This window comes from Pristiophorus japonicus, chromosome 7 (assembly GCF_044704955.1).
Source record: "Pristiophorus japonicus isolate sPriJap1 chromosome 7, sPriJap1.hap1, whole genome shotgun sequence".
In the NCBI taxonomy this organism is placed as follows: Eukaryota; Metazoa; Chordata; class Chondrichthyes; family Pristiophoridae; genus Pristiophorus; species Pristiophorus japonicus.
The window spans coordinates 72373027-72388129 of record NC_091983.1 but is presented as its reverse complement, the minus strand read 5'-3'; the positions used below and the strand labels follow the sequence as shown (position 1 = coordinate 72388129).

The window sequence follows — 15103 nt, the reverse complement described above, 5'->3', positions numbered from 1 at the left end:
CCGTAAGTGAATTCAAGCCATTGAAGGAAATATAGCGCGGGTCACTGGACTGCACCTAACTCACATCTATATGGCTCAACAGTTCTTGATGCTGACAATATATTCATAATTTTGATTGTGAAATTGTAAGAACCTTTTCTACTTGGCTCAGTATTAATTAGCATTAGAAATATTGAATTTGATATAATTAAGTCCTTAGATATATTTGTGGTGGGTTGACCTGCATACATCAACCCCCCCCAAAATAATCATAAATAATAAAAATGCCTTTAAGAACTGACCTGGTCTGATTGAGCGTTTCAACAACAGCTAGCTGACATTAGCCCGAGTGCGGCGCCAACCGCGCTCCTCGCACGCTCTTGGCCCGGGTCATTCTCGGTTGACATGAATCCTTTCCTCTTTCCCCTTCATTTTGCTCACTCGGTTCACTCACTTTTATTTCACCCGCCTCGCCCGGCGGGCCCGCTTTCCCGTGGGCCCCACCCCTCGCTCCCACAGAGGCGATTGGCAGCCTGTGTGTGCGGTGCCGCAGGCTGGGGCCCAGGACTGTGGGCGCGTTGCCCCGGTAACGCGGGCTGGCTGCTGGGAATGTGGGAGCTGCACGAGGCGGCGGCCGCTGGCGACGCTGAGCTGGTGGAGGAGATTGTGACCAAAGGGTCGTGCAACCCCAACATGAAGGACCCGGACTGGAGCCACCGCACCCCGCTCCACTGGGCGGCGGCGAAAGGTCAGACGGCAGAGCCTGCTTCACCCCCAAGCAACCTTAAGCCCTCGCCCAGACGCCTCCCCTTCGGAAAAGTATTTCCAACTTTTTCTCTTAACTCTATCCTCTGACACCAGGGATTACCCATGGCCCTTCTCTGCATTACTTCCTAGCTCGAGATGTTTCTCTTGTTCCTTAGCGACCAGAACTGAACACTTATTCAAGCTGGAGCAGGGACAACATCCGAGCCAGGGTGTCCCTGGAGATGGAGCACGCGGTGTCCACCAGTACGCTCGCGGCCTTCTGCGAGAGGTGGGCGCCGGAGCGACTGGAGTGCATCATCATCCCTGGCAACCAAATTTTAATTTGATTTTAATGTGTAAAGTTTAATTTGTTTAAGTTGTTGGTTTTAGTGCCCCCCCCCCTTCTTTAGCCAGGGGGCACTTGTATAATTTGTGTCTTAGTGCCCTCAAAAAAAGAAAAAAACAAAAAAAAGGGGCACTTGAAAAGTTTTTGGAGTGTGCACCCCCCGCAGCCGGCTTTAATCAGGGGGCATTTGATTATTTGTTTTCTACAAAATAGTTGTAGCTGGGACAAAACCTCAGTATAAAGTGCCTTGCAAAAGGTCTACAGCTTCCCATTCGACATTCGACTCAAGTTAGGAATTAATCGGCCGAAATTCAGCTTCTTGAAAGGCCTCTTACCGCCGGAAAGAGGCGACCAAGTGGCGGAATCGAATGGCCGCCGCTAGCGAAATTCACCTCGGGGGTTTTCTCGGCGGTTCCCACTTCTGCTCCGCTGCTGCTAACCCCTCCTAAGTGTGTAATCAAAGCGCGCATCGCCGATCTCGCGCACCTTCACCTGCAAAACTCTTAGTCCTGCCACATGGTGCCCCCGACAGATTTTTCTGTCGGTGCACTGTGTTTTCAGTGTGTGCGGCATGGCTGTGCAGCGCTCATTCAAGGGGCGGGCGCACTGCCACGGCTGCCATATTTATTTTGTCAGCAGACATAGAAACATAGAAAATAGGTGCAGGAGTAGACCATTCTGGGGGAGGTGGGACCAGTACAAACCGGACAGTCTGCACCTGGGCAGGACCGGAACCAATGTCCTAGGGGGAGTGTTTGCTAGTGCTGTTGGGGAGGAGTTGCTTACATGGCAGGGGGATGGGAACCTATGCAGGGAGGCAGAGGGAAATAAAAGGGAGACAGAGACAAGATAAAAAGGAGTACAGTAAAAGTGGAGGGCAGAGAAACCCAAGGCAAAAAACAAAAAGGGCCACATTAAAGCAGAATTCTAAAGGGGCAAAGTGTGTTTAAAAAAACAAGCCTGAAGGCTCTGTGCCTCAATGCAAGGAGTATTCGGAATAAGGTGGACGAATTAACTGCGCAGATAGCAGTTAATGGATATGATGTAATTGGCATCACGGAGACATGGCTCCAGGGTGACCAAGGCTGGGAACTCAACATCCAGGGGTATTCAACATTCAGGAAGGATAGACAGAAAGGAAAAGGAGGCAGGGTGGCACTGCTGGTTAAAGAGGAAATTAATGCAATAGTAAGGAAGGACATTGACTTGGATGATGTGGAATCGGTATGGATGGAGCTACGGAATACCAAAGAGCAACAAACGCTGGTGGGAGTTGTGCACAGAGCACCAAACAGTAGTAGTGAGGTTGGGACAGCATCAAACAAGAAATAAGGCATTTGTGCAATAAAGGTACAGCAGTTATCATAAGCGACTTTAATTTACATATAGATTGGGCTAACCAAACTGGTAGCAATGCGGTGGAAGAGGATTTCCTGGAGTGTATTAGGGATGGTTTTCTTGACCAATATGTCGAGGAACCAACTAGAGAGCTGGCCATCCTAGACTGAGTGATGTGTAATGAGAAGGGACTAATTAGCAATCTTGTTGTGCGAGGCCCCTTGGGGAAGAGTGACCATAATGTGGTAGAATTCTTTATTAAGATGGAGAGTGACACAGTTAATTCAGAAACTAGGGTCCTGAACTTAAGGAAAGGTAACCTCGACGATATGAGGCGTGAATTGGCTAGAATAGACTGGCAAAGGATACTTAAAGGGTTGACGGTGGATAGGCAATGGCAAACATTTATAGATCACATGGATGAATTTCAACAATTGTACATCCCTGTCTGGTGTAAAAGTAAAAGAGGGAAGGTGGCTCAAACGTGGCTAACAAGGGAAATTAAGGATAGTGTCAGATCCAAGGAAGAGTCATATAAATTGGCCAGAAAAAGCAGCAAACCTAAGGACTGGGAGAAATTTAGAATTCAGCAGAGGAGGACAAAGGGTTTCATTAGGAGGGGGAAAATAGAGTACGAGAGGAAGCTTGCCAGGAACATAAAATCTGACTGAAAAAGCTTCTATAGATATGTGAAGAGAAAAAGATTAGTGAAGACAAACGTAGGTCCCTTGCAGTTGGACTCGTGTGAATTATAATGGGGAACAAAGAAATGGCAGACCAATTGAACAAATACTTTGGTTCTGTATTCACGAAGGAAGACACAAATAACCTTCTGGATGTACTAGGGGACCGAGGGTCTAGTGAGATGGAGGAACTGAAGGATATCCTTATTAGGCGGGAAATTGTATTGGGGAAATTGATGGGATTAAAGGCCGATAAATTCTCGGGGTCTGATTGTCTGCATCCCAGAGTACTTAAGGAAGTGGCCCGAGAAATAGTGGATGCATTGGTGATCATTTTCCAACAGTCTATCGACTCTAGATCAGTTCCCATGGACTGGAGGGTAGCTAATGTAACACCACTTTTTAAAAAAGGAGGAAGAGAGAAAACGGGTAATTATAGCCTGACATCAGTAGTAGGGAAAATGTTGGAATCAATTATTAAGGATGAAATAGCAGTGCATTTGGAAAGCAGTGACAGGATTGGTCCAAGTCAGCATAGATTTATGAAAGGGAAATCCTGCTTGACAAATCTTCTGGAATTTTTTGAGGATGTAACAAGTAGAGTGGACAAGAGAGAACCAGTGGATGTGGTGTATTTGGACTTACAGAAGGCCTTTGACAAGGTCCCACATAAGAGATTGGTGTGCAAAATCAAAGCACATGGTATTGGGGGTAATGTACTGGCGTGGATAGAGAATTGGTTGGCAGACAGGAAGCAGAGAGTTGGGATCAACGGGTCCTTTTCGGAATGGGAGGCAGTGACTAGTGGAGTGCTGCAGGGCTCAGTGCTGGGACACCAGCTCTTTACAATATACACTAATGATTTGGATGAAGGAATTGGGTGTAATATCTCCAAGTTTGCAGATGACACTAAACTGGAGGGTGGTGTGAGCTGTGAGGAGGATGATAAGAGGCTGCAAGGTGATTTGGACAAGTTAGGTGAGTGGGCAAATGCATGGCAGATTCAGTATAATGTGGATAAATGTGAGGAAGAAGGCAAATGGCATGTTGGCTTTCATAGCTAGGGGATTTGAGTATAGGAACAGGGAGGTCTTACTGCAATTGTACAGGGCCTTGGTGAGGCCTCACCTGGAATATTGTGTTCAGTTTTGGTCTCCTAATCTGAGGAAGGACATTCTTGCTATTGAGGGAGTGCAGGGACGGTTTACCAGACTGATTCCAGGGATGGCTGGACTGACATATTCCAAAACTGAACACAATATTCCAGGTGAGGCCTCACTAAGGCCCTGTACAACTGCATTAAGACCTTCCTGCTCCCATACTCAAATCCCCTAGCCATGAAGGCCAACATACCATTTGCCTTCTTCACCGCCTGCTGTACCTGCATGCCAACTTTCAATGACTGATGAACCATGGCACCCAGGTCTCGTTGCACCTCTCCTTTTCCTAATCTGCTGCCATTCAGATAATATTCTGCCTTCGTGTTTTTGCCACCAAAGTGGATAATCTCACATTTATCCACATTATACTGCATCTGCCATGCATTTGCCCACTCAACCTAACCTATTCAAATCACCCTGCAGGCTCTTAGCGTCCTCCTCACAGCTCACATCACCATCCAGTTTAGTGTCATCTGCAAACTTATAGATATTACACTCAATTCCCTCATCCAAATCATTAATGTCTTTTGTAAACAGTTGGGGTCCCAGCACTGAGCCCTGCGGCACCCCACTAGTCACTGCCTGCCATTCTGAAAAGGACCCGTTTATCCCGACTCTCTGCTTCCTGTCTGCCAACCAGTTCTCTATCCACTTCAGTACATTACCCCCAATACCATGTGCTTTAATTTTGTACACCAATCTCTTGTGTGGGACCTTGTCAAAAGCCTTTTGAAAGTCGAAATACATCACGTCCACTAGTTCTCCCTTGTCCAATCTAGTTACATCCTCAAAAAATTCTAGAAGATTTGTCAAGCAGGATTTCCCTTTCATAAATCCATGCTGACTTGGACCGATCCCGTCACTGCTTTCCAAATGTGCTACTATTTCATCTTTAATAATTGATTCCAACATTTTCCCCATTAGTGATGTCAGGCTAACCGGTCTATAATTACCCGCCTTCTCTCTCCTATCAAGAAAGACTGGATCAACTGGGCTTGTATTCACTGGAGTTCAGAAGAATGAGAGGGGACCTCATAGAAACATATAAAATTCTGACGGGGTTAGACAGGTTAGATGCAGGAAGAATGTTCCCAATGTTGGGGAAGTCCAGAACCAGGGGTCACAGTCTAAGGATAAGGGGTAAGCCATTTAGGACCGAGATGCGGAGGAACTTCTTCACCCAGAGAGTGGTGAACCTGTGGAATTCTCTACCACAGAAAGTTGTTGAGGCCAATTCACTAAATATATTCAAAAAGGAGTTAGATGAGGTCCTTACTGCTAGGGGGATCAAGGGGTATGGCGAGAAAGCAGGAATGGGGTACTGAAGTTGAATGTTCAGCCATGAACTCATTGAATGGCGGTGCAGGCTAGAAGGGCCGAATGGCCTACTCCTGCACCTATTTTTCTATGTTTCTATGTTTCCCTTCTTAAAAAGTGGTGTTATATTAGCTACCCTCCAGTCCATAGGAACCGATCCAGATTCGATAGACTGTTGGAAAATGATCACCAATGCATCCGCTATTTCTAGGGCTACTTCCTTAGCCTGCATCCCAGAGTACTTATCAGGCCCCGGGGATTTATCAGCCTTCAATCCCATCAATTTCCCTAACAAGTTTTCCGCCTAATAAGGATTTCCTTCAGTTCTTCCTTCTCACTAGACCATCGGTCCCTTAATATTTCTGGAAGTTTTATTTGTGTCTTCCTTCGTGAAGGCAGAACCAAAGTATTTGTTTAACTGGTCTGCCATTTCTTTGTTCACCATTATAAATTCACCTGAATCTGACTGCAAGAGACCTACGATTGTCTTCACTAATCTTTTTCTCTTCACATATCTATGGAAGCTTTTGCAATCAGTTTTTATGTTCCAAGCAAGCTTCCTCTCATACTCTATTTTCCCCCTCCTAATTAAACCCTTTGTACTCCTCTGCTGAATTATAAATTTCTCCAAGTCCTCAGGTTTGTTGCTTTTTCTGACCAATTTATATGCCTCTTCCTTGGATTTAACACTATCCTTAATTTCCCTTGTTAGCCACGGTTGAGCCACTTTCCCTGTTTTATTTTTACTCCAGACAGGGACGTACAATTGTTGAAGTTCATCCATGTGATCTTTAAATGTTTCCATTGCCTATCCACCGTCAACCCTTTAAGTATCCTCTGCCAGTCTATTCGAGCCAATTCACGTCTCATACCATCGAAGTTATCTTTCCTTAAGTTCAGGACCCTAGTCTCTGAATTAACTGTGTCACTCTCCATCTTAATAAAGAATTCTACCATATTATGGTCACTCTTCCCCAAGAGGCCTCGCACAACAAGATTGCTAATTAGTCCTTTCTCATTACACATCACCCAGTCTAGGATGGCCAACTCTCTAGTTGGCTCCTCGACATATTGGTCTAGAAAACCATCCCTAATACACTCCAGGAAATCCTCCTCCACTGCATTGCTACCAGTTTGGTTAGCCCAATCAATATGTAGATTAAAGTCACCCTTGATAACTGCAGTAGCTTTATTGCACACATGCCTTATTTCTTGTTTGATGCTGCCCCAACCTCACTACTGCTGTTGGTGGTCTGTACATAAGTCCCACCAGCGTTTGTTGCTCTTTGGTATTCCGTAGCTCCACCCATACCGATTCCACATCATCCAAGCTAATGTCCTTCCTTACTATTGCATTAATTTCCTCTTTAACCAGCAATGCCACCCCACCTCCTTTTCCTTTCTCTCTATCCTTCCTAACTGTTGAATACCCCTGGATATTGAGTTCCCAGCCTTGGTCACCCTGGAGCCATGTTTCCGTGATGCCAATTACATCGTATCCGTTAACTGCTATCTGTGCAGTTAATTTGTCTACCTTATTGCGAATACTCCTCGCATTGAGGCACAGAGCCTTCAGACTTGTCTTTTTAACCGCCTTTGCCGCTTTAGAATTTTGCTGTAATGTAGCCCTTTTTGCTTTTTGCCTTAGGTTTCTCTGCCCTCCACTTTTACTTTTCCTCTTTCTATCTTTTGCTTCTGCCCCCATTCTACTTTCCTCTGTCTCCCTGCATAGGTTCCCATCCCCCTGCCATATTAGTTTAACCCCCCCCCCCCCAGCAAACACACTCCCTAGGACTGCCAGGACCGACAATTGTGCCCCCGGGTTGAGCCGGGCCACCAACAGGCAGCCCGCCACCCCCTCTTGGGTGCCAGGTCCACTGACCTGGCCAAAACCCTTCCTGGTGGTCCAGTGGACCGAAGTTTTAAAATGGCAAAGGCTCTCCCCTTTGAGTGAAGGGGAGAGATGTGGTTACACATATGCGTCATGATGTCAGCGCCAGGCTGATGACTGACAGCAGCGGAGACTATTCCCGCCTCCACTTCTGCCCCGCCTCCACTTCCGTTCCTCTAGAGTGCTCACCGTCGCACCTCCGCCCCCATTATGACCGGATTCCGGCCAGCTCCCAGAAAATTGCCAAGGAGCTGAATTTCGTGCAGGCGACAACTGTAGTGTCTGGAGAAAGAGACAGACTGAACACTGTGAGCTCAAAGTAATGTGTGACCTAGGTCTTTTATTGCAGGTCTCCAGAGTGCCTCTCCAACCTGTGAAGCACTCTTAAATACCTGTGCTCCCAAGGGATTATGAGATCCCTTGGGACTCCAGCGAATGAGCCCTCTGGTGGCTGTACAGAGTATATACAAGAGCAGATACATAACAACAACCTCATTCACAGCGGCGGAAAAAACACTGCAACAGCGGTAGGTGAGACCCGTTTTGGCAGACTTTCAATTTCTTCCCCATCATGTAGGTAATTGCAGGACAAACCATAAATTTGCGGTGGGTTTGAAATGGACTGCAAGTTCTGCATGCGCTAATTCCCGAGCTTGACGGATGATCTGCACTGACGAGAAAATCCTAATTGCTGGCGCAGATGTGGGCGAATCTGCCCAGCAATTATGTCTGAAAATTTTACGGCTGGTGCAAACAGGCGCAGGGCCTGTTTGCACCAGCGTAAGGGGATACCTCCTGACAAATCCAAGTAATTTAAAAAAAAACTTTTGAGGCCGGAAACTAAAGCATTTTAGGATTTTGGATATGGAAAGTGTTTATTGTCCATGAAAAGTTCTGAGGAAGTGGTTTCTACAATGATGGATTTATTTTTGTTTTGTATCTATGTGGAGCATAAACTTTAAAAAAAATCTGTACTGAAAGTATAGCTATTTATGCACATTAAATCTCAGAAGACTCTAGTAATGAGGGTTTTTTTAATGAGGGTTTCAATGAGATACCTTCTGTTTCCTGATTCTAGACCGGCCCGCGTGATCCTAGGTACGCTTCCACATATGGGGGACTCTCCTACGCAGCATGAAACAGCAAGTTCGCGAAGGAGAGACCCCACAGGTAAGTTTGCATTCCTTTCAGATGCTGGCGGCGTAATTACGTATTTTCAAAAATCCAGACCATAGTGTAGCAGCATTGTGAGCCACTAAGGGTGCTCCCTTGTCATGCACTTTTCCAGTCAATATTCTTCTACTTTGGAAATTTGAGGATATGATCTTTTCTTTTTCTAACTGCCAACCTTGTTTCTCCACTTCCAGTTTTAATTCTCCCTCTCTTACTCACAAACTGACTTGCATATGGTGTAAGACTGACAAACTGTTTTTGTACGTGTGATTGTTCATACAGTACATAGTATAGTACTTCATTGTAACACTTTTTATCTAAGATTACTTTTTTTGAAATAAAAAATACTTTTTGGAATCTATTATCAGTTATTTTCTGAAAATTATTTTGCCAGGAATCTAAAGATAGCAAACACTTTTCATTGCCCGACACAGTTAAATTAAACAAAGGTATTTTTCAGTTTTAAAACTTCAAACCGATCGTTGGGCTGGATTTTTGGGTCGTTTGCGATCGGGTTTTTGCCACATTTTGACCCTCCGCAGCGAAAAATGGGGCGGTCAGCTGTTTTTCGCCCGGTCGCGATCCTCAGGTCAGTTTTTGCGGCGGCACTTAGAAGCACCGCCGGGGAGAGCTGCACAGGGTGTGCAACGGCTCACATTGTGATATCGCTGCGAGTCTCAACAAACACCCAACCCGTCCGCTGCGAAACGCGCCCCGCGATGACTGCCAGGGAAAACAGCGGTGCAGCCCTGCTGGCGGCAGTGAGTTGGAAAAACAGCAAAAAAGGTAAGTTAAAAATGTTATTGTTTTAATCTTTTTGCAGCGAGTTGTGAGATAAGGGTGTTGGCAATGTTTTTTAAAGGTTTTTAAAAAAAAAATGTTTTCCCTCCCAAAGCCTCTCTCGGAGCCCTCCCGCCCCGCACTAAAGTTGGCGAGGTTCCCGTTTTTGCACCGTGAAAATAGTTCAGTGCCTCTCTTTACGCTGCGCCTGGCGCAGAGCCCAAATGACGAAAGTTAAGCAATTAATCGCTAACGTTAATTGGGCGGTAAATTTCCCGCCTCCGTTTTCGCCGCGAAATTGGCAAAGCCGAAAATCCAGCCTGTTGAATTTGTTTGGAGAATTTGGACCAGGTTTTATGTAGATGAACATATTTAATTTAGAATGAACCTTTAATATGGTAACCTTATTTTGTTTTACTGATAGGGAAAGCAGACATGGTTAAACTCCTCATAGTAAATGGGTCCCGATCTTGCTTGCGAACTGACACTGGATGGACTCCAGCACATTTTGCTGCAGAATCTGGAAAATTATCCGCCCTTCGAATGCTGCATTCACTGCATGCTCCTGTTGACAAAGCAGACCTCTATGGGGATTCCCCCAAAAGAATCGCAGAAATATATGGGCAGAAAGACTGTGTCAAATTTCTTGAAATGTAAGTCGTGGCATACATTATAAATAGATCTTACTACGTTTATCTTACTCCTGGCTGGCCTCCCACATTCTACACTACGTAAACGTGAGGTCATCCAAAACCCGGCAGCCCGTGTCCTAACTCACGCCAAGTCACGATCACCCTTCACCCCTGTGCTCGCTGACCTACATTGACTCCCAGTTAAACAACACCTCGATTTCAAAATTCTCATCCTTGTTTACAAATCTCTCCATGGCCTCGCCCCTCCCTATCTCTAATCTATTTCAGCCTCACTACCCCACAAGATGTCTGCGCTCGTCAAATTCTGGCCTCCTGAACATCCCTCATTATAACTGCTCAACCATCGGTGACTGTGCCTTTAGCTGTTTGGGCCCTAAGCTCTGGAACTCCCTCCCTAAACCTCTCCGCCTCTCTTTCCTCCTTTAAGACGCTTCTTAAAACCTACCTCTTTAACCAAGTTTTTGGTCATCTGCCGTAATTTCTTCTTATGTGGCTCGGTGTCAAATGTATCTGTTTTTGTCTTGTAACACTGCTGTGAAGCGCCTTGGGATGTTTTAGTACATTTAAGGCACAATATAAATAAAAGTTGTTGTTGTGATAATGGATGTTACACCATTCACTAACCCACCATCATAAGATTTTATTAACCATTGAATGTCAGTGGATAATGGGAACATGGTTTTGATGATGGCAGATGAAAAAATATTTTAGAAAGTATTTTGAGCAAGTTGTGTGAGCTCAGTGGTCAGATTTCCAATCACAGTAATGATTACAGAATCCAAATCCATTTTGAATATGGACATAAGAATTAATAACGATGGGGAAATATTGACAAAATGTGACAAAAACATGATCATAGGAAGTCAAGCTATGCAGACAGGAAGTGTGTGCAGCTGCAAGGTTTTTTAATGGGATATAGATGGATACAGAGTAAATTGTCCACAAAACTGAACTACTTAAATGGTAAATGTAATGTTTTAGAATAATATTTTTAAAAATAGTTTGTAAAATTCCCCAAATGATTAAAGCATTTAGCACTAATTATTATCTATGTTATTAATATACGGAAATTTTAAATTCCCTTTTATTTTCAGTGCTGAGCAAGAGTGTTCCAATTACAGGAGGGTTGCTGAGATGAAAGGCATTTTACTAGATGACACAGATGAAGAATGGAAAAACCAGAAGGAGGGAGAAATGGCTGAAAGGAAGGATACTGCCAAGAATGAGAGTAAAAATACACGTGGAGTTCACCAAAGCTACAAAAACTATCCCCGCACAGTGAGACCCAATACAGTGAGTCAGAAAGGAAAATGATCAAATATTAACAGTGTTTCTAAAAAAAACAAAATAAAATTAGTTCCAGGGTCAATTACAACCATAATCCAGTTAAGCATGTAACTCTACTATCTGAAGTTGCACAAACTTATAGTTTATTCTGGAGTGAACAACTGCCAAGTCACAAATTGATCAAAGTGGTTTTGTACTCCTACAGAAAAAAAACAATATTGCTATACAACAGTACCATAACTATGTAAATACTGCCACGGTATGGCATCAGTCAGCCTTTAATGACCTGGAATTTACTGGAAAGTTTTGTGTAACTGTGGCGTAAGTTCACTACCCTCCTGTCCTTGCTTAATCCCTCCCTCCATGTGAAATCCCCAACCCATATTCATGGCCACCACCATGACATTTCTGTAGGCACTGATCTGCTCAACCACACCCTCTCCACCTATGTAATCAGTGACTTTACAAAGTGTAATTCGAGCTATTCTGTCTGCCGACTCCAGACAGAACAGAGCCCACTTGGAACAGACAGGGCTCACTCTTATGAGATAAGACCTCCTCCCACCTCCCCAAATAAGTTCCTGCCCCCATCCTCCGCCGTCCAAGTGCCTGACCTTCTCCCCCCGCCCGCAGCCCAAGTTTCTAATCTTCCCCCACCCGCGCCCCACCAAGTTTCTGACATTCGCCGTCCGCCCAAGTGCCTGACCTTCCTCCCCCCGCCCCCGAGTTCCTGTCCTCCCCCTGTCCGAGTTCCTGACCTTCTGTCCCTATCCCCCCCCCGTCCCCAATGGATTCATGACCTCCCCCCTACAAGTTCCTGACCTTATCCCCCAAACACCCGCCACCGCCACCCCCCCCCCCCCCCCCCCACGGCCAATTATGTGCCATTGTGTGTGACAAATTGTTAAAAGGTTTATTGGGTATGAAGTGAATAGTGATGGTGTCGTGACTTACGAATTTTGTCCAGTCCAATGATGTCACTTGCCACACACGCACCGAGCTTTCCGAGAAATCAACCAGGTGTAGGGGGAGGAGAGGGAGAATGTGGTGCAGGTGTAAAGGGGGTGGGGTTGAAAGAACGTAATCCGTCTTTCCATCTGGATCACGTTCTCGCTCTCAAACCCTCCCCACCCCTCTTTAGACCTGGAATCACGCTCTACCACCATCCCCACTGTGCTCACTGTCCTCTTTTACCTTACCCCCGCCGGCACTGAGTTCCTAACCTGCCCCAGTCTCGCTCTCACCGCCACTCTCTGCCCCGCTCTCTCTCTCTCTCTCTCTCTCTCTCTCTCTCTCTTTGTCTCCCCCAGTCTCTCTCTCTCTCTTTGTCTCCCCCAGTCTCTCTCTCTCTCTCTCTTTCCCCCAGTCTCCCACCTCTGATTTCCTCTCTCTCAGAAGGCCGTGAAAATGTTCGTATAGATAATCACAGCGATATTTTGGGCAAAAGTCCTGGAGACTCCTTCATTATAGTGATTGATTTTCGATAGATAACCCAGAAGCCCCAGTAGCAGGCTCAGACTCGAGCTCCATGCACAGCAAAGTGGTGCAGCCCCACCATCGGCTTCCTCATACATCGTACTGTGCATGCGCGACCGGATCAAGCGCACAGGTGCAAAAGAGCAGAGTCTATGGTGTGCAAGAGCAGAAGGACACAAAAATGTTCGTGCACATAATCGCTCTATGGATTTAACTAAGATTCACACTTCTTTCCCCTCATCGTGCACCGTTTGGTGGTTCTTGCCAGACTATGCTGCTCTGAAGCATCAGATTGCTCTATTTCACACTCCACACATGTAAGTTTCCTTCTTTTACAAAACAAAGTCCACTTATATTGACTTTGTGGAACATCAAATGTGCACATCTCATTCTTGCAATGTCAGTTGGTATTCCAGTATATTGTGCTGTCATGTCCCTGGCACAACTTAACTTGAGCTGTAACCTTTGCTTAAAGATATGTGAAATAACTCTAGATGCAATGCGTATGACATAAGAGTTGTCACTAACTGCCGTTTGACTCTGTTGCTTTTCTCTCTTATTTTCCCCAGTGGAATAATTGAAATATTAAAAATCAAAACATTTTGGAGTCAAATTATTTAGTGGTGAAAGTTTCAATTTTTTTGTTGCAAACTCAATTTTAATTTTGCAGCTATGATTGCCTCTTCCTGTGCTCTGATTGTGGCATCTGTGGTCAGATACTGTTTGATGTTATAACTGAGAAGATTAATATGCATCAGAAAATGTATACTCAATGTAGAAATATTTGGTTCTGTAAATTTCTGGATTATGTACCATTTCTTTGCAATTTAAAAAGTGCCATTTAAATAGTTTTGTTGTAATTGTGTTACAAATAGTTGATAATTAAAAAAAGTTAAATAATTTCACCAGTTCAGAGGGAGACTTGTCTTTTCAAAATTTAAGTTTTGAGTTTTGTTTTTGCTTGTTTACTTGAGCTTTCTATTCTGTTTCTTAAATGTATTTTGTTCACACTTTGTTTTGCTGCTTCTGACGTGCTTTTAATTCTTCTCAGCCCTGTCATTCTGTCAGCTCATTAAAACAAATACAGAAAAGTTGCTGTCACTCTTACGATCAGAAATACATAATGTCAAAGCCGATGTTGTTTGTAACATGTTGATCCTCCATATTGCTGTGCCATGAAGTGACAAGCTGTGGTTTTAAGTTCATGGTGAGTTCCCAAATTTGTCCGAATAGATAGCAACGGAAGTCAAGTAGAGACGTTGCTGCTTCACACAGTAGGGGGAAAAATTAATGAGCATGTTATCTGGATTGCTTTTAAAAACCTCCTGGTAGGTCCTTATCACAGTATACCCTCTTTTATATTCCAATCAGACTGTGGAATTTTTATGGATGAAACAATGCTGCTTGAATTGCCTGCTTCAACTAATGCAGTTTTCATGTTGCTGACTGCAGCACACAGAAACTTAATTGATCTGCCTCAGTAAGTTCCTCAGTGCATTGTTTAAGGAAAACATGAATATATGCTGACATTTTGAGACAACTGCAAAAATTAGGAGTCAAGCAGCCCATGAGCCACTTAACTGGTAGGAATCTAGCCCCTCCCCTGCTATGTGGTGTGTAAATTGAACTCTTGACTTCTAGGTTACTTGTCCAGTACCACAGCCACTATATTGCAGTACCTGCCATATAAAGTTGTTAATTCTGAACACTAGTAGCCCTTCTCTACATAATTGCCTGCTTAAACTACATATTTTGAGATTATGAAGTATCTTTCTAACGATCTAGCTTTATATGGTAAAAGGCTCATTTGCTGTTAAATGGGTCACCCGGCACTTTCTTATCTGTTATAAACTTCCCTCACTTGTGCATATATTGTGTCATATTCAAGTAATTACTTTAAATTGCATTGCAGTCACTTGTTTTAGGCAAATGCAGCAGCCATTTTGCCCTGATTTATTATAAGCAGATGAAACATAATTGATCTAATTTATGTACAAAGTAGCAGCAGGGGCCCACAAGCAACATTGAGATGAGTAATCAGTTAATCTGTATTTTCTGGTGTTGGTTAACATGATTTCCTGTATATGCAACCTGAAATATAACTGTAATGATGAAGATTAGCTAGTCTGTTTTCAAGTGCACTCCATTCTTTGCCAGCCAGCACATGTACTCATTGTCCTCCCAGTGTAAAATAGAATCAGTCAACACAGCTCACTCATTCCAGATCTGCTAATTTTATGTCAGTGAGTTCACAAAATGGTAAGTTAGGATAC

At 44.3% G+C, this 15103-nt stretch overlaps 2 protein-coding genes across 3 annotated transcripts in view; one reads left to right on the top strand and one right to left on the bottom strand.

Moving 5' to 3' along the window:
* The window catches only part of pla2g7 (phospholipase A2, group VII (platelet-activating factor acetylhydrolase, plasma)), a 242266-nt gene extending 241689 nt beyond the window's left edge, over nucleotides 1–577 (bottom strand). For both annotated transcript variants that reach the window (XM_070885052.1, XM_070885053.1), the window contains exon 1: nucleotides 282–577. The gene's annotated coding sequence lies outside the window, so the exon portion shown is untranslated. The remainder of the gene's footprint in view (nucleotides 1–281) is intronic.
* On the top strand, nucleotides 328–13738 carry LOC139267163 (ankyrin repeat domain-containing protein 66). The gene is made up of 3 exons (XM_070885057.1): nucleotides 328–727; nucleotides 9839–10067; nucleotides 11162–13738. The coding sequence occupies exons 1-3, from the start codon at nucleotides 385–387 to the stop codon at nucleotides 11379–11381; spliced, it is 792 nt and encodes a 263-aa protein (XP_070741158.1). The 5' UTR covers nucleotides 328–384; the 3' UTR covers nucleotides 11382–13738.
* The last annotated feature ends 1365 nt before the right edge of the window (nucleotides 13739–15103 follow it).

Bases quoted from the DNA above. Each gene is read 5' to 3' on its own strand.
- LOC139267163 (XM_070885057.1), top strand. From the start codon at position 385: ATGAATCCTTTCCTCTTTCCCCTTCATTTTGCTCACTCGGTTCACTCA. The intron at 728-9,838 runs GTCAGACGGCAG...TTTTACTGATAG, and splicing joins CCACTGGGCGGCGGCGAAAG to GGAAAGCAGACATGGTTAAA. The intron at 10,068-11,161 runs GTAAGTCGTGGC...TTTTATTTTCAG, and splicing joins TGTGTCAAATTTCTTGAAAT to TGCTGAGCAAGAGTGTTCCA.